This window comes from Mus caroli, unplaced genomic scaffold (genome assembly GCF_978045245.1).
Source record: "Mus caroli unplaced genomic scaffold, Mus_caroli_1 scaffold_16, whole genome shotgun sequence".
Lineage (NCBI taxonomy): Eukaryota > Metazoa > Chordata > Mammalia > Rodentia > Muridae > Mus > Mus caroli.
In genome coordinates this window covers 19,893,387-19,916,953 of record NW_028227271.1, presented here as the reverse complement: position 1 = coordinate 19,916,953, position 23,567 = coordinate 19,893,387, and the positions used below count along the sequence as shown (strand labels likewise).

Sequence of the window (23,567 nt, the reverse complement as noted above, 5' to 3'; positions counted from 1 at the left end):
ACAGCCAGGGCTACACAGAGAAACCCTGTCTTGAAGAAGAAGAAAAAAAAAAGAATAGTTTTAGCATGGCTGCAAGCCCAAGACCCTTGTATAAGATAAGGATGTTGTGGAAGACTTCCTATAGGAGGAGGTACCAAACTCATGCCAAGAAGAAGTTGTGAGCCATGTGAAGAGCTGAGCAGAGTTTACAAGACATGGGGACAGGCAGTGTGACATCAAAGTAAAAGCCCGAGGCACTGGCAGAGAACAGGCAGGCATTGTGCTATAGGGAGAGGACGGGAGGGCTGGGGAAAGCTGGGGAAAGTAGCTTGTGGGTGCAGAGACTCGGGCTGAGACCTGGAGACTGGCTTTATTTAGGAGCCTTTGGCTGGGTGTAGTGGCTCCGGCCTGTAATCCAGATACGTGAGAGATGGAGGCAGGAGAATCAGGAGTTGAAGGACCACCTCAGCTTGGTGACTTTGAGGTCAGCCTGAGCTACATGAGACTGTCTTGAACAGCAAGCGAGAAAGCAAGCAAGCTTGGTTGAAGCAAGCAAGCTTGGTTGGAGGGCTGCTCAGAGGGAGGCAGAGGTGCAGGCTGGACACCATGAGAAAAAGGCAGTGGAGAACACAGTTTGCTGTTGGGGTCCTATCCTTGGTGTTATGTTTCAGACAGTGATTGTCTGGATTGATGGAGAGGCGGGGGCAGGGAGGGAAGTATGAGAGACCCCATGATGCCATGGAGTCTTGGAAGACTAGGGGCAGGAGTTCTGGCAGTCTTTCAGTGGATTTAGGGTACTTCGCTCATCAGCAACTTAGAGGAGGAAGCTGTCTGCAGCCACCAGGGTGGCAGAGGAAGTGAACAGAAGCCCTGCCTTCCACCTCCGGACGCGGAACCTGTCTGCGTTGGGAACCTGGTCACCCTCTAAGCTAGTGGGCTCCATTTCCTGGTTTGAAAAGAAGCAGCGGGTGAGTGCATCAAATCTTTGGCCTGTGGGATCCCTGAGCTATTAGAATCTTCTACCTGTTCACATGCCCAGGTAGTGGACCTCAGAGAGGAAGGTGGAGCGGTTCCTTGAATAGAAACCCAGAGGCACATCTCAGCTGGGAGCTCACAGTCAGGGAGATCTGCCAAAGGGGAGCCCCGCATCCAGCCACATTGCTGAGGCCATTGCATCATTTTACTGAGGAGCTGTGAGTCCCGTCCCCACAGGAAAGCTCTGACTACCTCCCCCACAGCCAGATGAGCAGTTTACAGACCAGAGCCCCTCAGAGCTTTACTGCATGAGAGAAAGCCGAGCTCCCCACCATGAAGAAACTGCCGTTTGGGGCAGGGAAGGAACCCACCTGGGACCGGTCACCAGAGGCAGTTTCAGGTCTATGTGTACTTGGCTGGACACAGGGTCTAGCTTCGCCCTGTAGAGTTGCATCAGAGCCAAAGAGAGAGCGTGCTGGTCTATAGTCACCCAGTCTGAGTAGGAGGAGCTAGCTGGGGCCCAGGCTCCCCACCCCAGCCCAACTCTCTTTTCTCTTGCTCAGTTTGTGGGGTTTGGGACTCATTCTCAGGGGGCTCTGGCCTTTTGCTCCTGGCTTTGGGGTAGGACTCAGTTTCCCAAAGTTCCCAGGCCATAGCCAGTTTGAGGATGGTGGCTCTCAGCCCCCCCCCCCTCCGCCCCAGTGCCTCTTCTTCAGCACAACTCTCAGGTTCCTTGTTGTGAATGTCTTCCAGTTTGACCCCAGACCTCCAATATCTGAGTGAGCCTGGGAATCTCAGGCTCGTGCAGAGGCTGAACGAGGGACATACGGGAAGAGTCAAAGGTGGCCATGCGGCAAATGAAACTTCCAGAGGGGAAGTGGGTGGAAGAACCAGAAGTAGGTTAGGGAACCAGAAGGGGTCCATTAGCTTCTGAATCTGATCCTTTCTGGGTACGGGCAGGCCTGACAGTGCTCATCACGAGGTTGGCTGTGGGGGATGGGGAGGTGGGGTGGGATGGGACTGCTGGTCTCAGTCTCAGGCCTGACACTGTGCATTGTGAGGCTGAGACGGGGGGCGGGGAAGACACGACACACTGTTGGTCTCAGGCCCATCACGAGGATGAGGAGGGACTGCTGGTCTTTCACAAGGAGCACGAGCTCTGGGCTTCATGAGCAAAAGCCCTGACAGACCACACCCCAAGTCTGGGGGTGCTAAGCCAATGGGTGAAAGACTCATTCAAAACTGGAGGCTAGATGGGCCAGCCTCCCTCTGTGAGGCAAGCTAACATGAATTGGGGAACATGTCTGGGTGGCTTTGGCCTTCAGCCTGGTCCACCCCATCTACATCTGGGAGAGTCTGGTTTGTTTTTCTACCTGTCTTGGATTCAGAGACCCTGAAGGGATGGATGGACGGCCACTTCACCCCACTGGTGGGTGCTTACCCTCATACAGATTAACCCAGAGCTCCCTTCCCACACTTGGCTGATGCTCTGTGGAAACTGGGGTTCTGACCTGGATGTAGAGAGAGGGTTGAGGTTCCTGGCCAGGGGTAAAGGGCAGGCTTCCATGTGCCTGGATGACAGGGAACTTGTTTGCTTCCCAAGCTTTTGCCCAAGCTGTGCCCTCAGCCTGTGCGTTATTAACCTTCCTTGTTGTCGTGAGAAAATACCTTGACAAAAGGAACTCAAGAAAGGGAGGTTTGCTTTAGCTCCCACTTTGAAAGCACAGCCCCTTCAGAGGGAGCAGGAGGCCGCTGGCCAAGCTGCATCGGAAAGAGGAGAGACAAATGAGGTTTCTCAGCTTGTTCTCTTCAGTTTCATTCAGCCCAAGACCAGCCTATGGGACAGTGCTTTCCTTCTTACACTAAGGGCATCTAGGCATGCCCAGAGCTTTGCCTATCAGGTGAGTCTGGATCCCACCAAGGCGAAAATCAGGATAAATCACCATAGCCTGGTAACTTGTCTGCCCCTGCAAGGTTTGGTTGACTTCAGGTGTCTCACACCAGGCTTCATTCCTCACCCTTGGCCCTCAGTGTCTTGCCCACTCAGTGTCCGACTCCCATCCTCCATCTCTCCCAGGCTGAATGAAAGAATGAACACATGGTGAGTCTTGGCCTTAGAGACAGTGATGCACTCTCCTGTCTCTTCCAGGGAAGGCAAGGAAGAAGATGGAGTCAGAGTTCCTCTACGACCTGTTGCAGCTCCCCAAGGATGTAGCTCAGCCCATGGAGGAAGAGCTTCCACGAGGTCCTGGTCCTAGTGGGACAGAGTTGTTGGATCAGGGGAGGGGGAGAATGTGTGACCAGCTAACTAGAACGAGACAGGTTGTATCTGGTGACCACTCATGTATCCATTCACCCATCCATCCATCCATCCATGATCCTTCCATCCATCTACCCATTCATCCATCCATCCATCCATCCTTCCTTCCATCCATTCTTCATCCATCCACCCACCCATCTACCAACCATCTATCCATCCACCATCCATCTATCCATCCATCCATTCATCCATTCATCTACCATCCATCCATCCATCCATCCATCCATCCATCCATCCATCCATCTACTATACATTCATCCACCATTCATTCATCTATCCATCCACCTATCCATTCACTCTCCATCCATCATCCATCCATCCATCCATCCACCTTCCATTCTCCATTCATCTTGTCCACTCACTCATCCATGAATCACCCATCCCTTCATCCACACACCCATCCACACATTTATCCCTCCCTCCTTTTTTCCTTTCCTCCATCCCTCCATATTCACTCATTAGCTCACTTGTGTCATCAGGAGCTGACCCCAGGCCAGCACATGACTGCAGTGCTCCATGTCTTCTCCCACCAGGAGTGGGTATACTCCTGGTTTTGAGAGATCAAACATCTAGTAGGTCACATAGCAGGTTATATTTTATGAGCTTGGGCAAGTCAGTCCATTCCCTGACTCGGTTTCTTCAATGTTCATTGAGATCAGCTGACCCACAAAAGCCCCAATGGGCCTAATACTTTCTTGGTTTTACAAATTTAAAATGTGGAGACCCTGCTGACCAAGATCTCAGGAAAAGAAATGACCAAGCCAAAGGGGGCACAGAGGGACCCCAGTGATCCACTCTGGCCAGAAGTGCTTAGCAGCATAGGTGATGCCTACCTCTGCCTGGCATGTCCCTTGCTCTCTTGGGTTGTTTTTTACTCTAGGCAGGTAGGCAGGGTTTCTAAAAGATGCTACACATCTGACTCATGACCTTCAGAGTAAGGGGTGACCTCTGAGTTTACGTGTGTACCTCCAGTGTGAAGTCCTCATGAGGAAATGTGAATGACAGGCAGGGCTAGGCTCTACCAGGAGCCTGGGATCAGTGGGTGACCTGAAGGGAGATAGCTTCCAAGGGCCCTCAGGGTTCTCACACATATCATACCTACCTCTGCTTCCAGGAGGAAAGAAGAAATATCTGTCGCCCAATTCCAAGAGGAACCCCAAGTTTGAAGAACTGCAGAAGGTACGCCACCACCCCCCCCCCAGTCCTGAAGTCTCTGGAGCCAGGCTTGGTGCCCCTGACTTATAGACACAACACCCCTGCCCACACCCTATCCCAACAGTTCTCTCTTTCATGCCAAGAACATACCCCTTCTTTCCTCCGGAAACCTCTGTTTCTACAGCTCTCTCTTGGAGGCAAACTAGGCCTTGTAACCAAGTGCCCATTGGCAGCTCTTGTCATCACCCAATTCCCTAGCCATGCCTCCAGGTTTAGATGTTTGCCACAGCAATGGTAACTCCCAGGTACGGAAACCTCACATACCAGGATGATAGCTCCTGGCTCGCGGGCTCAGGCAGGTGTCTGGGAGATCTTGAGGTGGGGAAGATCTACTCGAGCTCAGAGCAAGTTCTGAATGACTAGGGAGAACTTTCTGGAACTTGACTAGACCTTGAAGAGTGGGTAGGAGTTGCTGACCTGGCCAAGTGAGTCCTATCCCGTCAGCTGTCCCTGGTGACCAGCAGGTGCTGATGGAATGGATCAACGCCACACTCCTCCCAGAGCACATCGTGGTCCGCAGCCTGGAGGAAGACATGTTTGATGGACTCATTCTGCACCACCTGTTCCGTAAGCAGAGGCCCAGGCCCCACCCCACCGCACCGGTGTTTCCTAAGCAGCTGCTCCCGGGGATTTGAAGCCAAGTGTACCTGCCTTGGCCCCACAAGTGGCTTCCTGCACCACCACAGCCCTGGGAGGGAAGGAAACCCCTCATGGCTTTCAAAGATTGTAGAGCTGGGGAGGTGGAGACCCTGCCCACCCTGGGCCGAGGCAGAGCAGAGCTGTGGTTCCAGCCAGTGGCTACTGTCTGTGCTGCCACGCCTTCTGCAACTCTGTTGTTAGGAGCTGGGGCATCGTCTGTCCCTGACCTTAGAGTGTCCTGTGCTGCTGGAAGGACCCAGGCTCTCCTGGGTGAGACATTGCAGAGGCAGGGGTGGCTCCAGTGTGCCTGGAAGTGATATCTGAAGTCAGGCTAAGTTCCTGCCCGTGGCTAGTTTTCCTACCCATGTCTGGTCTGCAGATGTCATGTGTAAGGAAAGGGGTTCTGGAAGCAGTAGGGCCCAGAACTATATTTTCAGAGCCTGCTCAAGCCACACGATTCTATAGAGCTTAGCAGACAGGCTCCAGAGTGATCCTCTGGTTTTCCCTGAGGCTTCTGGGTACTTCTCAGGGAGCAGGCACTGTCAGCTTTCCAAACAGCTCATTATTATTCCTTCCTCTCCCTGGCTATGGGTGAGGCACAATGGTCCAGGCGTGTAGTGTTAATAACCATGCTACTCTGTAAGAATGGCATGGCCACCACAGGGCAGAGACTGAGGCGTGGGCAGAACAGTCAAGGTGAGGTGGGCCAGAAGGGGTCGCTCAAAGGGTTGCAACCTGCTCACATACATAGTCCATGTGCCCTGTTGGAACCCCCATTTCTTATGTGAATGGGGGTTCCTAGGATGCTGAGTATGTTTGATTGAGGCTTCTGGGGTTGCCCAGGGCTTAGCACCATATACCCATAGCTCCATGTACTCTAAATGCAGTCTGGGACTATTCTCATAGATAGCCCCCATGACAGCTGCTGGGCCCACTTCTCAGCCCTGACTGTCCTTTTGCTCTCAGAGAAGCTGGCATCGCTCAAGCTGGAAGTGGAGGAAATCTCTCTGACCTCGGCCAGCCAGAGGCACAAGCTGGGGGTCATCCTGGAGGCCGTCAACCAGAACCTGCAGGTGGAAGAGAAGCAGGCCAAGTGGAGCGTGGAGAGTATGTGAGGCTGAGCCAGGCCTGGGGTGTGGGGGGTGTGGGGGGTCGGGGGGGGGACCATCTCTGCTGACTGCTCACGTAACTGATAAATGACACATTCATCTGCCTTTGAACCATCCAGGGCTGGTAAGGACGCAGGGTCCTCAAGCAGCACCTAGAAAGAACACAGATGGACATGAAGCCAGGTGTCTGGTGGAAGAGAAACTGGGGTGCAAGCATGGTCCTGGGGCGACCACTGCAGCCCATGTAGCACAAGGATAATGACTTCCCAGAGACACAGCCTCTGCTGAATCTAAAAACACCACACTTCTCAGCTGGAATGGAACTTAGACCAGGCTCATTCATTTTGTGCCTGTTAACAAATGAGAGAGCGCTGGGCATGGTGGCACACGCCTTTAATCCCAGCATTTGGGAGGCAGAGGCAGGCAGATTTCTGAATTCAAGGCCAGCCTGGTCTACAGAGTGAGTTCCAGGACAGCCAGGGCTACACAGAGAAACCCTGTCTCGAAAAAATGAAAAATCAAAATAAATAAATAAATAGAAAAAACCCAAAACCAACCAACCAACCAAAAAAAACCCCAAATGAGAGTGCTATCACAGACACACAGACACAGACACAGACACACACACACAGAGAGAGAGAGAGAGAAAGAAAGAGAGAGAGAGAGAGGGAGATTGAGATCTGTTCTGACCTCAGTGGCCTGCACAGGACAATTCTGAGGGTGGCTACAGGTGTTAGTGGCCCCTCAGCTCTGAATCTCTGTCCTCTCCTCTCTAGCCATCTTCAACAAGGACCTGCTGGCCACCTTGCATCTCCTGGTGGCCCTGGCCAAACGCTTCCAGCCGGACCTGCCCCTCCCAGACAACGTCCAGGCGGAAGTCATCCACATTGAGGTACTTGCTAGGCGGTGGAATGGGGCTGGTCATCTGAGAATATTGTTCCACAGCACTGTGTTTACATGGGGCCATTGTGTGGGAGTGACTCCAGGGGGCTATGAGGAATGTTATATCATATCAGGACAGCAGTTGGGGGCTGGGCTGGCAGAGACCCAGGAGGGAAAGAGGAGGGCACTGGCCAGCAGCCAGCTCTGCCTGGCAGAGGCAAGAATGGGAACACTAGTAGGGAGGTCAGTGTGCCACCATAGTTCCTGGGGCATAGGTAACCATCTCTCCATGGCCACTCTTAGTAAATGCCTTTCATTTGTCACCCATGACCACATCCTGTCTCCTCTTCTGAGAAACCTTTGCTCTCTGGCAATGATAGCTTGTGTTCTATGTTGTGTGTGTATATGCATGTGTGTACATGTGTATATGTATGTGTATATATGTATGTATGCATGTGTATATGAGTACATGCATGTATATATGTGTATATGTGTGTATGTGTGTATATGTGTATATATATGTGTGTATGTATATGTATGTATTCATGTGTGTATATGTGCATGCATGTGTGTGTACATTGGTATATATGCATGTGTATGTGTGTATGTGCATGCATGTGTGTATATGTGTATATATGTGTGTCTGTGTTCCTTCTACTCACCTTACATACTTAGCTGTGTCCAGTTGGGCCTGATCAAACCCATTCCCACCTTTCCCAAGCCTTTGCTGAAAGTTCAGTACTGAGTCTTTCCATGGCTTTCTCAAACTTCTGTAAATCAGGGGTAAGGCTGGAAGGCAGCTCAGCAGGTAAAGGTGTTTGCTGTCAAGTCAGACAACCCAAGTTCAACCCCTAAGACTGACATGGGAGAAAGAGGAGAAATGACTCCTGAAACTTGCTTGTGACCTTATGTGCACACACACACTAAACAATAAGTGGAAAAAAAAAATCAGAGGTGACCATTAATTTGTCCATTCACATTCATATCAACACATATTCCTTCACACACACACACACACACACACACACACACACACACACACACACACTCACTCACACACACACACACACTCACACACACACACACACACTCACACTCACACACACACACTCACACACACACACACACTCACACACACACACACACACACACACACACACACACACACACACACTCATGCACACGCACAGAAGACTCTAGGATGTCTTAGGAGTGAGGCATCCATAGTGCTATCCTCACAGGTTCAATGATCACAGAGGAAATGGACAGTGAAGCTGCCTCACAGCTGCATCTGTGGTGGGGGCAAAGCAGACCATACTAGATCCCTTTCCTCAGCTCTGGCCCTGTGGACTTGGATCTGGGGCTCTCAGGGTCACACAGCTCTTCCCCTCTCCTCACTGTAGAGCACCAAGACCGGCCTGAAGTCGGACAAGCAGGTGGAGCAGCTCACAGAATGCAAGTGAGGATGGGACGGGCCTTGGCCAAATGCGGGTGCAGGGGTGCCGGGCCAGGGGAGCCCTTCTTGTGCCTGCTGACTTTCAGCCCCGTGTGGGCTGCAGGGACCTCCAGCCTAGGCATCCTCAGCCACACAATATCCATGTGCTCTGAAGTGTGTGCACACAGGGCAAGGCGGCCAGCCTCTTAGCCTTGCTTTCCATCCGCGAGGTCTCTGCACTTCCCCTGCCTTGATTGCCCAGGAAAATGAGCCCATCTCCTTGCCTCCTGCTGCTACGGAGCTTGTTACATTAGGTGATGAGGGGGCTGCAGTCTTTTTGCTAACTCTTTGATTGCTTTTCTGTCTCCTGCAATTTCTCCTCTAGGTCACACAAGGACCAGCCTTTACGTGAGTAATTTAGTAACTGAAGGGAACCTTTCCCTCCTGATGGGGTCCAAGCAGCTGTGGTGGAGGGATTCTTTCCACTGTGGTCTGTTAATGTTCTGTGACAGCATCTGTTCATAAATTTGTCCTTCCTTCTGTTTGCCCGGCCTTTCACTACTACTTGGTGTTATTTCCTCATCTCAAATACCTGGTGAATGATGCCTGCCAGCCTGGGTCATTCTACAGGTCCAAGTTGGGGATGGGCATGCATCTCAGTGGCTGTAGTGGGATAAGTGGATGGGCAGATAAAGGGATGATGGATGCTTGGGTAGATATATATCTGATTGGCTTGTGTATAGATGGATGAATGGATAGATAGATGAATGTATAGTTGGATAGGGTGTGTGTGTGTATGTGTATGAATGGTGAATATATACTTATACATATATGAATGATGAATATGTTTGTGTGATGGGTGGATATATGTATATTTATGAATGGATGGATGGATAACTTGTTGGGTAAACACATAACTGGATGGATGGATAAATGGTTGGCTAGATAAATAGCCAGATGTATGTTTGTATAGATAGATGGATGGGGTAGATGGCTAGTTAGATGGAGAGATGGCTAAATAGAAAAATATCTGGATGCATGGGTGAATGGATGGTATATAAAAGAATGGATGGATGGTTGTGTGGATATATAGATGGGTGAATGGATGGATCGTAGGGAGACAAGTGGGTGGGTAGATTAATGGATAATTGGAAGAAGGGATTGTAATGAATGCGTAGGTGAATAGTTGACTTGATCAACCGGCTGAGGAAGGGATAACTGAACGGAGTAACATCTGGTCAGGGCACCAACTGGTGAACTGCTTGTCACACCAGCATCAGCTATGCTAGTGCACACATACCACTGAGAGTGCCATGTGTGCTGAGCACACACTCACCACCAGCTTAAGAGGGGGGAACTGAGGCACAAACACAGACAGGTTATGGCACCTACCTACTCAAGCTTACAGAGCTATGAGCAAGGAGGCTGGTGGCATTCACCATCACCATCGTTCTGTCCTCACTGTGTGGACTGTGGGTCTGTCCCCATAAGAATAGTACTAAGTACTAAATACCCCAACCACATAACCATTCATCCATTTATAAATACACATATAACCACCCGCCATACATATCCATCATTCACATGTATGTATGTATCTATGTATGTACGTATGTATCTGTGTATCTTCACCCATCATTCATACACGCACACACACACCCCCCAACCATCTATCCATTCATCCATCTATACACAAGCCAGTCAGATATACATCTATCCAACCATCCATCCCTCTATCTTCCCACCCCTGTATCCCACTGCAGACACTGAGATGCGTGCCCACCCCCCACTTTGATCTCTAAGGTGACCCAGCCAGGCAGGCATCACTCATCAGGTGTTTAAGATGAAGAAATTGAGGTACAAGGAGGGAAGCCTCTCACAGGCAGGGAGCGTTTGGTGTGTTCCAAACCCAGGCCTGTTTCATTCAGGAACCCGAAGATCTAGCTGTAGCTCCCGTGGGACTGGTTGTTCTGAGAAACTTTTGTGTGAAAACATTCTGTTTGGCGCAAAGATAACAGCATCATAATGAGCTGTTTATCACTCTGGTCTGCAGAGGACGCCTTTGATGAATTATTTAAGCTGGCTCCGGAGAAAGTGCACGCCGTCAAAGAGGTAGGGCAGATCAAAGCTCCCCACCCCCATCACCTACCTGCCTGTGTCTCAGGGTGATGAGGGAGGGCACAGATCTCACCCCATGTCTGCTAGGTGCTAGGTGATGGGGGAGGCCTTCTGTCACTCCGGGTTGGAAGGGGGCATGAGGGTCCCAAGTGGTTCTGAGGCCCTTGCTCTTCTGTCTTAGGCCATTGTGAGCTTTGTCAACCAGAAGCTAGAGCGCCTGGGCCTGTCTGTGCAGAGTCTGGATACCCAGGTAGGGACACTTCTGGGTCTCCATGCAGGGATGGACACCTGAGGGCTCCTGGGCCCCAGAAACTCACTTGTGTGACTGGAAGTGAGGTGTCACTTTCAGAGGTCTCAGGGCTCTCCCTAGTTGGGTATGCTGCTGCAGGCACCATTGCTCGAGGGAACCCTGGGAGACCCTGGGCAGGGGGGCTACGGGAAGCCGTGATGGCTGAGCCACCTCTTCTGCAGGCTTCATTGTTACCCATTTATCAGAATGGTTCCTAAGGCATGGGATACTCTAGATCTCAACCTTCCTAATGCTGTGACCCTTTAGTACAGTTCTTCATTTGTGGTGACCCCCAACCCTAAAATTATTTCATTGATCCTTCGTAATTGTGATTTTGCTAGTGTTACGAATTATAATGTAAATTATCTGATATACAAGGATATCTGATTGGCGACTCCCAAAGGGGTCACAACCTACAGGTTGAGAACTGCTGTTTGAGGACATTCTACCACCGGAGTGAGGGGCCGCCCCTGTAATCATGTTTATTAGACATAGCAATGAGATTCACAATGGGGCTGTTTCCTAGACTTGTGCCAGGGTAGTTAGAGGTAGTTAGAGGAGCCCTCAGAGCTTAATCCACTGTGACAACACAAACCCAATTGTCTTAAAGTAGGACCAGAACCCTGCAGATCCAAAGCCTCTCACTCGCCATGACCTTCACAGAGATTCTGTGTCCCCAGTGTTCCCACAACACGAGGTGACAGAAACGCAGAGATCTGACATTGCCTTGGCCAGACAGGGTGTTGACAGGGTCTGATGGACCCTGAACAGAGTGGTGACAGGGTCTGATGGACCCTGGGCAGGCCTTCCTTGACTGTGGGTATCAGCCATGTCTCAAGGCCTAAGCAGAACCCGATCACAGAGGGCCAGGCCACACATATTCCCGAGTTTGGGGCCAAACAGGAAAGTCCTTAGTACCTGCTCTGTCTGGAGCAAAATATTCTCTGCTATCAGCTCTGAAACTCCCCCTTTCCGAGCACCCCCTCCATTCGAGAACTCATAAAGCCCCATTTAATAGATGACACTATTAAGACACAGAGATGTTAGGCAACTTACCAAAGGTCACACAGCAATTAAGTGGTGGCCCTAGGATTTGGACCGAGGCAGTTGGGGCCCAAGTACACACTCATAGCAACTGCACATAGTGGGTGACCACGTGAGCTTTGTGAGTGCTCTGGCTATATGGTGGGGTGAACACACAGTCTTCAGAGCCATATGCATATATGTTTCCATCTTATGCCTGCCACTTGGTGCCCTTGGGCCCTGAGGGTATGTCCACGTTGGCTGTGTGACCTTGGGTGATTTATTGAACTTCTCTGGACTTAAGGCTCCTTGATTTATAAAGTGGGAGCAATTGTACTTCATGGGATTGGGGTTGGGGGAGCTTTGCTATTTAGTAACATTTATGTCACCTGACTCACTGGGACTTTCCCTGAGCAACACACCCATCTCTGACTATTTTCTGTAGGTGGACATAGCACGATAGCTCAGCTTTACAGTCCACGTCTACGGTAAAACAAGAGTGAGTAAGCAAGGATGGTAGGCATGTTGGATGCTAGAGGAGGCCTTGGAATTAGGTTTCCCAGCTATGTTTTGGGGACAGCAGCAGAGACGCTTTCAGACCCAAACTAATAACATCAGCACAGACTTAATCAGGGGAAATTCCATTAACGGCAGAACAGCGTCTTTCCCCAGCAAAGGGATTCAGGGGGATTACATTAGCATCTGACGTGCTCACCGCAGTGTTATCTCAGACCGTGCAGACAGAACAGACAGAAATATTAATGGGCCCATGTGTTCCTCTTTTTCCTTTCCTGATGGGAGAGTTTTATACTAACTCTGTTTTCACACATGTGTCTGTAGTCCGTGGAATAACTTGTCATTTAAAAATAGACACAATGGGGGTGGTGGTGGAAGGTGCTTCAGCTGCTGTACTGCTTTCCTGGCAAGCCGGAATCCTGGGGTGTGGGGGCACATGTGCCGTTTTTTGATATGTCTGAGTGCTTGCCTGCATGCGTGCATGTAAAACATGTGTGCTTGATTACCAAAGGGGCCAGAAGGTCTCGGACGCCCTGGAACTGGAGTTACGGATGGCTATGAGCTGCCTCTTGAGTGCTGGGAATCAAACCCAAGTTCTGTGTAAGAGCAGAGAGCAGTCCTAACCACTGAGCCACCACGCCAGGCCTTGGCATATATTTTTAATTCCGGTACCTGGGAGACAAAGACAGGAGGATCCCTGGGGCTTTCAGGCCAGCCAGGCTAGCCCACTTGGCAAGTTCCAAGCCAGTGAGAGATTGTTCTTCCCACGCCCAAATAGTTGGACTATTTCTAAGGGATAGTACCCCACATTGTCCTTTGGCCTCTACATATACCTGTCCATACATGAACACACACACACACACACACGAACAAGAGAGAGACAGAGACAGAGACAGAGACAGAGACAGAGTCAGACAGAGAGAAAACATGAGGCTATTCCATAGTAAGTTTGGAAACAGCTTTTTTAATTGAGTGTATTCTGAGAGCCAGGGAGCCCACAACTGCTTCATGCAGATGTTGGTAACTCCAAGCTGAGAATGCGAACTGCGAACCCCACTTCTCAGAAGGAATTGGAGGCTCAAAGAGCTAGCATGACTTCTTTCAGCTCACACAGCATGTAAGAGGCAGAGTGGAATCCCTCCAATGTCAGGGTCCCTCACACCACAGCCCTGGTTTATTTCTCTTGTTAGTCCCTTATATATCACTGTGACAAGCACCTACAACAAAGAGGGAGGGTTTCTCTCGCTCACAGGTTCATATTTGGTCTCTTTGCTTGGCCCCACATGCTTAGGCAGAATATGATGGGGATAGGTAGGTGTCTGGTGGGAGGCAGCAGTTCACATCATGATGGACAGGAAGCCAAGAGCCCAGCAGGAAGGAGCTGGGGGAACTGTAGCCACTAACGTACGGTGCCCCAGTAATCCACTTCCTATAGCCAGGCCCTACCCCATAAAGCACCCCAAACAATGCACCAGCTGGGGCCCAAGTGTTCACAGCGTGCTATGGGGATAACACAACACCTGCAGTTTGCAGATGGCGTCATCCTGCTCCTGCTGATTGGACAACTGGAAGGCTTCTTCTTGCATCTAAAGGAATTCTATCTCACTCCCAGCTCTCCCACAGAAATGGTAAGCTTCCAAAGTCTTCCTCCGTGACTTTCTTTGGGGTGGTGGTAGACAGGTCTCTTTTGCTTGCTGTCTGCTGTACCCTCTGCCTGTCTTGTCCTATTGCAAGGTCCTTGCTAGTCCCCAGAGCTCAGCCTCGAGCATCTTGGCCTTACCCGCCCTAGTGTTGCTGTCTAGCTGTTTCTATAGCTACCAGATCTGCCCCATTCTTGTTTTCTTAGAGGTCCCCTGGCACTTAGCAGGCCTCTATCAAGCTTCGCCCAAGTCCCTTGGCATTGCCCTCCCAGGTCTGACCTCCATGGCCCTTCCTTCTGTACCCTGCTGAGGGTGAATTGTGTCTCCACTTTACTCAGAGTAAGACTGAGTCCTTGGAAGTCTGACAGGCTCCCCTGGGACCACACAGGTCATGGATGCAAGTCCACCCCTCAGGAACAATCTATCCTAGAGCTCTGCTTATGAGCAGGGTGAGTTCATGGGAGGCTCACAGTGTGGGACAAACCTGCACCCATCCAATGGGACATCAGGGATGAACCGTGAGATGAGTCTGAGGAGGGAGGCAGGCACTACAGGAACCCAGGCTCAGCAGCATGGGCCCATCCCATGTCATTCAGCAGCCAGACTTCCTGGGCCATGAGGCCTGTGCTTGCTATGCCCCAGCACCCCCATACAGGCTAGGCCAGACCAAGGTCCAAGGTTCCTGGCACAGCTAACTTGGGAATCTACCATTAGACCCTTTTCCGACCCTGTGTGGGAATAAATGCAGAAACATGGCATTAGCTCAGAGCCCAAAAGAGGAGGTTGGGGTGTGTGGAAGAGATTCAGGGCAGGAGCATGGCTGACCACAGCCACAGCTCCTTGGCTGGAGGCTAGACTCTGGTGCTTCTCTTTAGAGCAGCCTCCCAGGACTTATGTTTTATCAGGTGGCATTTGATTGCAGTGTGGAGTCAGTGTTCAATTTAGAGTAAAGTTAGGGATGGAGAGAGAGGTGGTCATTTGCTCTGCAGAAACCAAAACACCAGAGGCAGGAAGCTCTGGCTGGCTTCCTCCCACGTTCAGTTTTCTCTCTCAGGAAGATGAGAATTCGTGTCCTGGGTCCTGGCCTTCCGTGGCTCTGCAGAGCACCGAGCTCTCTTCATCATCTCAAACTGCTCAGAAGCAAAGGACAGGCTGGGGTGGGGGTGGGGGATAGAGATGGGGCTTAAGGGTGAGGGAGGCCTTTCACCTATCAGGAGCCTGGCCAGGTCTTTGGTTTAGGAGCTTGAAGGAGGGAGAGCGTGCTAAGGGGAGCCCCATGTTCTCTGAGTCACTTATACCCATCCTTCAGCACAGACTCCCTGAGAACAGTGCTATTCTGATTCTGAGCTCTGTGCACAGCCTGCCCAGAGTTGAGGGTCAACAAGTATTTTTAAATTATGAGAGCTGATGGGCCTGGGCAGATGGCTCAGTGTAGTTGCTGCCAAGCCTGTCGACCTGAGTTTGATCTCCAGAACCCACGTGGTGGAAAGAGAGAGCGGACTTGCGCAAGTTGTCTTCTGCCCTCCACACACATGCTGTGGCATACCCTCCCCTCCGTAAATACATAAATAAATGCAAAAATAAAGTAAGAGCAGTGACAGGCCAGGGCAGCCATGTAGGCATCTAACATTCCTACCACAGTCAGCTCCCGACCCATGATATCACAGCCTTCAGACCCTGCATGGGGATAAGTGAGGGGAACATGGTACCTGCTTCACTCAGAGCCCGGAGAGGAGGGAACTTGTGGAAGAAACGGTGAAGTAGGAGACCTGACGGTTGATGTATGTTGGCAACTCCAACTGTTGGAGAGGCTGAGGCAGAAGGATCGCAAGTTTGGGGCTAGCCTGGGGTACAGAGTGAGGTCAAACCCAGCTTGGATAACTCAGTGAGACCCTGCCTCAAAGTAGACATAAACCTGGGCACATAGCAGTAGAGTGGGTGTGGGAGACCCTGCAGCCCATCCCCAGAAGTGCGTGAATGAAGAATTTCTCAAAATTGGCCACATGGGGTGTTGTGACAAACGGAGACTGTGGCCTCAGGGAAATAGAAGTACCCTTGAAGGGTTTGACATACAAGGATGTATTCAAGGCTCCGAGAGGTCCTGCAGTGAAGGACCTAAGCCTCTGTAAAAACCAGTTGACTACAGATACCCTCTCCCTTGACATCCTGGATCACTCTTTGGAGATACTGGCTTGTCAAGAGCGTATAAGCCAGAGCAGGGCTGGACTTCCCTCTTACTGTTGTTTACTTCCTGGCCAGCCTGCAAGCCACACTCCTGATGAGAAATTGTCAATAATGGGGAGTCCCCCTTCCCAGGAGATTCCTCAGGGAGGGACTTGGGGACATGGAGGACTGAGCTGTGTGCTCTAGTCTGCATTTGCTCAGACTACTTCCCCCTTGGCCTGGAACTTACTGAGGATGCCTAGCCTTTGTAGAGCTGTGAGCCAGAGATCCATCTTCCCCGGGTTCTTGTTCTGCATCATGGCTCTCGCCTTGCCTCATTTGTTCTATGTTGTTCTGCTCCTCTGAGGCCCTCTAAGCAGAGACAGACTGCTTTCCACTTTCTAAGGAGACTCTACCACCTACAAGCCCTTGTTACCTCACCCGACAGACTCGCATGCAGGGTGTCACCTCAACCAATCCCTCCCCTCCAATCTCTCAGTGAGGATCTTTCAATCAAGATGTCACGCATGATCATGCATGTCCCATGTGTGGCATCTGCTAAGAGCTATGTGCTGATGAGGGCCTCTGCATGAAGGAGTGAGCTCTCTATTCACAGGGCATAGATGGAAATGGCTGAGTAGCCCCCTGATTGCTGTGGTAGTTTGGGAATTCAAACCATGGATGGACAAAGAGAGATGCCATTGGTGATAGGAAGGGCCTGGTGCCTGGACCCAGGGTCTCATTGGCTGACATCCGATTGGCTTTATCATCATAGCTGCACAATGTCACCCTAGCCCTGGATCTGCTCAAGGATGAAGGCCTGTTCAGCTACCCTGTCAACCCTGAAGGTGAGTGCATAGCTCCCCTTGCTGGAGGACCCACCTTGGACACGATTGAGAGCAGTTGTGGAGAGTGGAGAGACAAACATTGTTAGTCGGGTCCCCGATTGCTGGTCCATAAAGAGATACTGTTTCCTAGGTATCCTAGGAGGGATGCTGTAGCCACCACACCTGCAACAGGGACTGAAGTCCCTCAGGATGAGTGTTCAGAGCACCCAGTCACTGTTGAGGGAGGGGAAGCCCAAACAAGAGGAAGGACACACCAATATATGTCATGTGGTTGGCACTGGGTTTTGAGTTCCTTGTCCCTGTTTGCAGGGGATTTTTCTTGTAGCATGGATCTCTCCCCCCCCCAACCCCCACATTCCTGGGAACCAGTGCTCTTCCCTGTCCTGGCCTAACAGACTGCCTTGCTCCCTCTGCCCACAGATATTGTGAACAAGGACGCCAAGAGCACACTGAGGATACTTTACAGCCTATTCCAGAAGCATTCACCGAGGGCGGAGGGTGGAGGGGCACACCACGCTACCCCAAACTAGTCACCTCTACCTCCTCCAGCTGTTTCTCAGGAGCTGCCATCTCTGAAGGACCCAGCCATCAGAGCTCTTCCCATGCCAACCTTGTTACTGTGGCTTGGTGACATGTTTCCTTCCTATACCTTTGACCCCTGCTTACCTTTGACTCTACCAGATGGGGACCTATTTTGCGCCCACCCCTGCTTTGCTCCGTGCATTTTGACAGTGTATGAATTGTATTTAAGTGGATGAGGGGCCCTGCATGCCTGTGAAGTCCTGGGTTAGCCTTTAACTGTGGTGGAAAAGAGTTTGGTTCCCAGGGGAGACCAGCCCTCATCAGCATCCGGTCTGTCTACTAAGGCTATACCTTGGTAGTTAGTGGCTGCTCAGACTCCACAGAGCTGACCATCCCTAGCTAGAGGCTCTTTGGGATTAAGGCTGATGGTCTCAGGCCATGGTCTCTGTATACTTAGTTCCTGGCCATCTACCCCCACCCCCCACTGGGGTGATGAGGCCAGGACTATCACCCAAACACCAGAGCCCCATGTGGGAGAAAAGAGTTCAGAAGACCCTGGCCAGGCTATCCCTACAGCTGCTGTCCTGAGCTCAGCCCTGAGCCCCAGGGAAGAGAACCTGGAGTTGGTTCTTGGGTTCAGGTTAACCCTGGTCTACATTCTGTCCCGTGAGACTTGGTGTCTTCTGGAAAGAGAGAGAAACAGCTGAATAACTGAGCTGGGTCCAGGGAGGAGAAGAAGTTGTGGGAGGAGATGCAAGTCATGGGGTTCAGGGGCACAGAGACATAGGGGTGTAGGGATTCAGGGGTACAGGGATTTAGGGAGGTTAGCCTAGCTGTTCCGCTTCTGGACTTTTCCCTGCTTACCCAGCTCTAGGACCCTGCGAGGAACGTCTTTTAGGTTGGGGGGGGGGTATATAGCCGAACAGCTTTGCCTTTGGGGGATTTTGGAGCAGAGTCTGGCCAGGGCAGATCACCCCTACAACCACAGTCGGTGGAGCTATGTGTTCTGGGGCTCTGGTGTCTGATGTGAGGAGGCCTGGGGCTTTTCTCTACCCAGCTCCATTCCACTTGTCTTTTTGGCCCTAGGCAGGCCACTCATAAGTGTTAGAGGGATATCTCCTGTCCTGTTACCTCTGGGACATGTCCCTCTTCTGTATCAGGGGCATCCTTATCGTAGCTGGGGTCCAGCTATCTCTTTCTGCTTAGGTAATCCTTCCATAGAGACCTTCCTCTGTGCCCCATCTCTTCTCTCTGGAGCATCCTGAGCCATGATACAAGCTTGAGCCTCTCTGCTCCTTACTGGATGCTTGGCAGGTCAAAGACGGAGTCCACGCTCCCCTCCTAGGCTCTTGGCTCTCCCTCCCTCTTTCTTCCCTGCTTGCTTGCCCTCTTGGCCCCTCCATGTCCTCACCTCCACCTCCTCACCTCCTGTCTCATAGGAGATTTGAATCATAAGGAGAATCACTTTTTGTAACTTTATTGAGGAATAAATAACATTTCCCAGTTTAAACGCATGACTTAATGACAGCCGACAAACATGACAGCCAACAAACAGATGCAGTCACATCTCTCCAAACAGAAGGTTCAAGGCCTAAAACGCCCGGTCACCTGATATCCTGCCTGGCAGAGCCCAGGCCTTATAGGGGGAGATCCACTTTCTGTTACTGCTCTTTTGGGCATCTTTTAGAAAGTGCATCAGAGAGCAAGAGGCCTTCCTCATGGTGCAGAGGTTTGCTCTACTGGTAAGTATTGTAATGCCAAGTTCTGTATCTCAAGTCTAGTTGCCTCAAGACAAAGAAATTCTCAGCTTTTGTTATGCAAACTCTGCTCCTTAATTTTAAGCTATTGGTTGAATAAAGATGCCCACAGCCTGTAGCGGTGCAGAAGAGAGGTCGGTGGACCTTTGGTTCCCAGGCTGGGGGTCTGAGGCAGAGACAACCAGGAGAGGGAAGGGAAGAAGGAAGAAGGTGCCATGGGGTAAGTGGATCATGAGCAGATGATGGCGAGGGCTGACCTGCTGGAGTAGAAGCAGCTGAGGAGAACACACTATATCAGGGTTATTGACTGGAGAGAAGACAAAACAGCACAGAGGATTGATATTTGCCCAGCTCCAGTGCTTTAAGTCTTATTATAAATATAAAGGTTTGATGTCTTTTATTTGGGAATTGAGTGATCTAAAGTGGGGTAGAACCCCCCCCCAATAATAGTTATAGTAACAGTGTGGGGTTTCTTTCTCTGATGCAATTCTGTTGTCTCCATGGTGACCCTACAGCCCACCCCTCTGCTTGCTGAAGACAGCCACCACCCCCCCCCCAGTGGGTGCCTCCAAAGCCTGAGGGCTTCCTGGGCTCTCTAGTTTTTATGTAGTCTATAGGGATTGCTGTTCATGTTTCTCAGATCGCTTTGCATGTTCAAGTCTTTGTGTGAACACTTCCTATCACTTTCCCTAGGTGAACGCACAAGACCGACATGGCTGGTTCATACAGTAATTGTATGTTTTATTTGGTAAGATACTGAGAAATATAGTAAGTTCTTTCTCCTCTGGTGAAATGGTGAAGTGAGCCAATACACGCATGTGCACGTGCGCGCATACGCATACACACACACACACACACACACACACACACAGAGGTTTATTATTGAGAAGTTGCTCTCAGGCAGGCAAGTTCACTGGTCCCCCAAAGGAGGGGCCAAGGAAGTCGCCATAGGAAGGAAGAGAGAAGCAGGGAAGAGAGAGAAAGAAATTGCGTGTGCAAAAAAGAGAAGAAGAAGAAGAAGAAGAAGAAGAAGAAGAAGAAGGAGGAGGAGGAGGAGGAGGAGGAGGAGGAGGAGGAGGAGGAGGAGGAGAAGAAGAAGAAGAAGAAGAAGAAGAGAGAGAGAGAGAGAGAGAGAGAGAGAGAGAGAGAGAGAGAGAGAGAGAGAGAGAGAGAGAGTGTGTGTGCGGGAGACCAGATGATATAGGGAAGAGCCTCTGGGGGAAGGGCAACCCAGCCTCTGGGCTGGAAAGTTTAGGATTGGGGACAGGATATGCCAGTTAGGGACTGAGAGATGCTGGGAGAACCCAGAGGCCAGGTCTGCTTTGGTATGTAAATTATGCACCTTAGACCCCCTGTGCCAGGGTCTGAAACCAAACAAAACAGCTTTTAGAAGTAAACTATCCCGTCTTCAGTCCCACCTACACTGCCTTAAGAGCTCCAGTTACTCTGCATCTTGTGAGCACTTGGTGTTATCTATCTTTTCAATGTTAGCCATTCAAGAGGGTGTGGTGGTATCTCACAGTGGTTTTGATTTTAAATGTTATTCCTCTAGTGACTAATGTTTTTGAGAATCCTTATTAGTCAGTTCTGGATACCGTAACAAAATTCCAACAGAGGAGGCGGTTTAAATCATGGGTAATCTGTCCAACAGTTATGGTGGCTGGGGCTTGTGAGATGGAGGAGCTGGCAGGTGCTCCTATGGTGAATGGCAAGAATCCTTCTCCTGACTCAGAGATGCTCCTCTTTCTGTCTTCATGAGGGTGTGGGTAGGGTGGGGTGGGGCCTGTCAGAGAGAAGAGAGAGGAGGGGGGGTCACCGCTCTGCCATTGCCCCACCTTCTTGTTCTGGGGAGCCCACTTTCATGGCTTCATCTGACTTTAATCACAGTAAACCTGCCTCTACGTAGCATGGGTGGAGGAGGGACGGCATGCACCTCAGGCAGTGTCTTCTCTTTCTCACCCCCCAAGCATCCTTGGTGAAGTGCCTGTTTAAATAATTTGCCATAAAAAAAATAATTGCACGTTGGATCCCCTGGGGCTGCTGGGGAATCTGACCCTCTGGAAGAGCAGTAAGCACTTTTAGCCACAGAGTTACCCAGCCCCATTTGCCTTTTTTTACCGCCTAGTATAGAAAAATGATTGCACTTTAAGCTTCATGTGTCGCGTTGGATGCATTCTGAGTTAATTTTTGCATAGAGGGCAAGGGTTGAATTGTAATTTTCCCTGGTGGTACCTCCTCCTTTCAGCCCAACCTGCTGTAAAGACTTTGCCCACCAAATCTCCACGGTGTTTCAGTGCAAAATCAGTTTGCCACGCGTCCTCCACTCCAGGGCTGGGATGTGCTCATCTTGTGTGCAGTGTGCACCACGGTGCCAGCACCAGTGTCCTTGCTACTGGGGAGTCCAGGAAGTCACGAAGCCAGGCGGTGGATCCCCAGCCCTGTTCGCTCTTTGAGAAGCAGCATTAGATCCCGAGAGCCCTTTGAATTCATTTGATCTCAGTACTTTTAAAAGAGCCTTTGAGATCTTGATTGGAGTTGTGCTGACCTTTCAGTCAAATGGGGATCAGTCAATGGCTTAGAACTCTGGGAATCTGGGTTACAAACTTGGGGACCCCCCTCCCCTACCTGTCATCCTCTACTCCTCCTTCATCTCCTCTCCACCCCCACCTGTCACCCTCCACTCTTCCTCCATCTCTTCTTCATCTTCGTCTCACTCCCTCTTCCTTTTTTCTATTGTAATTTAAAATATTTTATTAATACTTTGAGAATTTCATACAATGTATTTTGATCATGTTCACCCAACTCCTTCCCTTACCTCCTCCCAGATCCACCACTATCTCTTTACCTTCCAACTTAATGTCCACCGTCCACCCCGCTCCCCACCTCCCAGGTCACTAGGTGACATTTATTATAAAAGCACATGGGGTGAGGCTGGGACAAGATGGGGCAGGTTCTAGGAGGCGGAGTCAGGGGCCTCTGAGCTGTCTTTGACATCTGTGAGCTCTCTACGGTCTCACTGACCTCACTGAGGTCTTTGCTGTCCCCACCACTATCCTCAGCAGCCAGGCCCTTCTCACGACAGGAGAGTTGAGCTTAGCCACATGTTGCTCTTGTTCTCCATGGCTGCAGTGCCGTGTGCCTGCCCTTTTCCTTCAGCTCCAGGTCCTGCTGGGAGCCCAGAGGGAATCAGGTAGAAAGAGACAGGGCCCAAGTGTCCAGACAGGAGACAAGAGGAGTCAGACCCTGGGACTGGCTCGTCAGCCATCTGCGTGAGGCCCCGCTTCATTGCGTATGCATCTTCCAGATTTGTAGTATTTGGGCTCCTCTTCACTGATCTGAACATTGAGGGTGTTGGAACAGGGATGCAGGGTGGCCCAGTGACTCTTCCTGATATGCAGGGAGACATATATGACATTGAAGTTCTCTATTGCAGCGTGAGAGGCTGGGTCCATCAGCATCTGAGGCACACCAAGGCGCCAGTGAGGTGATATGTTCGTGGGGCACATCATCTGGGTCCTCTTCCATTTTTTTGGCCAAGGCATACCCCACAATCTTGGCATTCTCATCCTCAGCAGTGTAAGAAATCTGAGAGAGGCCGTGGTAGAAACAGTACTTCATCTGGTGGTTCTTGGGCAGGCAGAGAAGGTTGCAGTGCTGCGTGTTCATCAGGTCCTCGGACCTAGCATTAAGGATGTACATCACGGTGGCGGGTCCTTGTGGGCCATGAACACGTGCACTCTCATGTCCTCCTGGCATGATCTTGTATTAGTCAGGCTTCTCTAGAGGAACAGAACCTATAAAATGAATCTCTCTCTCCCCCTCTCTCCATACATACATACATACATATGTATATATACACATATAGTCTCTCTATATATTTACATATGCATAAATATGTATGTAGTCTATCTCTCTCTCTTTTACTCTCTCTCTCTCTCTCTCTCTCTCTCTCTCTCTCTATGTGTATGTGTATAAAGAGGATTTATTAGAATGGCTTAGAGGCCATGATCCAACCAGACCCAACAATGGCTGCTTACACGTGGAACACCTAAGAACCCAGTAGCTGTTTGGTCCCTAAGGCTGGATGGCTCAGCTGGTCTTCATTACATACTGGAATCCTGAAGAAATAGGTTCTAA

At 50.7% G+C, this 23,567-nt stretch overlaps 1 protein-coding gene and 1 pseudogene across 2 annotated transcripts; one reads left to right on the top strand and one right to left on the bottom strand.

The window, feature by feature from the left end:
• The first annotated feature begins 772 nt into the window (after positions 1-772).
• Positions 773-19,146, top strand: Parvg (parvin gamma). Of its 2 annotated transcripts, none has more exons than XM_021183763.2 (13): positions 773-947; positions 3,104-3,199; positions 4,389-4,453; positions 4,954-5,056; positions 6,095-6,235; positions 7,014-7,129; positions 8,523-8,578; positions 8,940-8,962; positions 10,608-10,666; positions 10,854-10,922; positions 14,027-14,128; positions 17,079-17,151; positions 17,572-19,146. In XM_021183763.2, the coding sequence occupies exons 2-13, from the start codon at positions 3,121-3,123 to the stop codon at positions 17,679-17,681; spliced, it is 996 nt and encodes a 331-aa protein (XP_021039422.1). In that variant the 5' UTR covers positions 773-947; positions 3,104-3,120; the 3' UTR covers positions 17,682-19,146. The 2 variants fall into 2 exon arrangements, with proteins under 2 accessions (XP_021039422.1, XP_029325750.1); XM_029469890.2 differs by having other exon boundaries at positions 4,951-5,056.
• Positions 19,147-22,383: 3,237 nt separating this feature from the next.
• Positions 22,384-23,129, bottom strand: LOC110310982 (N-alpha-acetyltransferase 10-like; annotated as a pseudogene).
• Between the last annotated feature and the right edge of the window lie 438 nt (positions 23,130-23,567).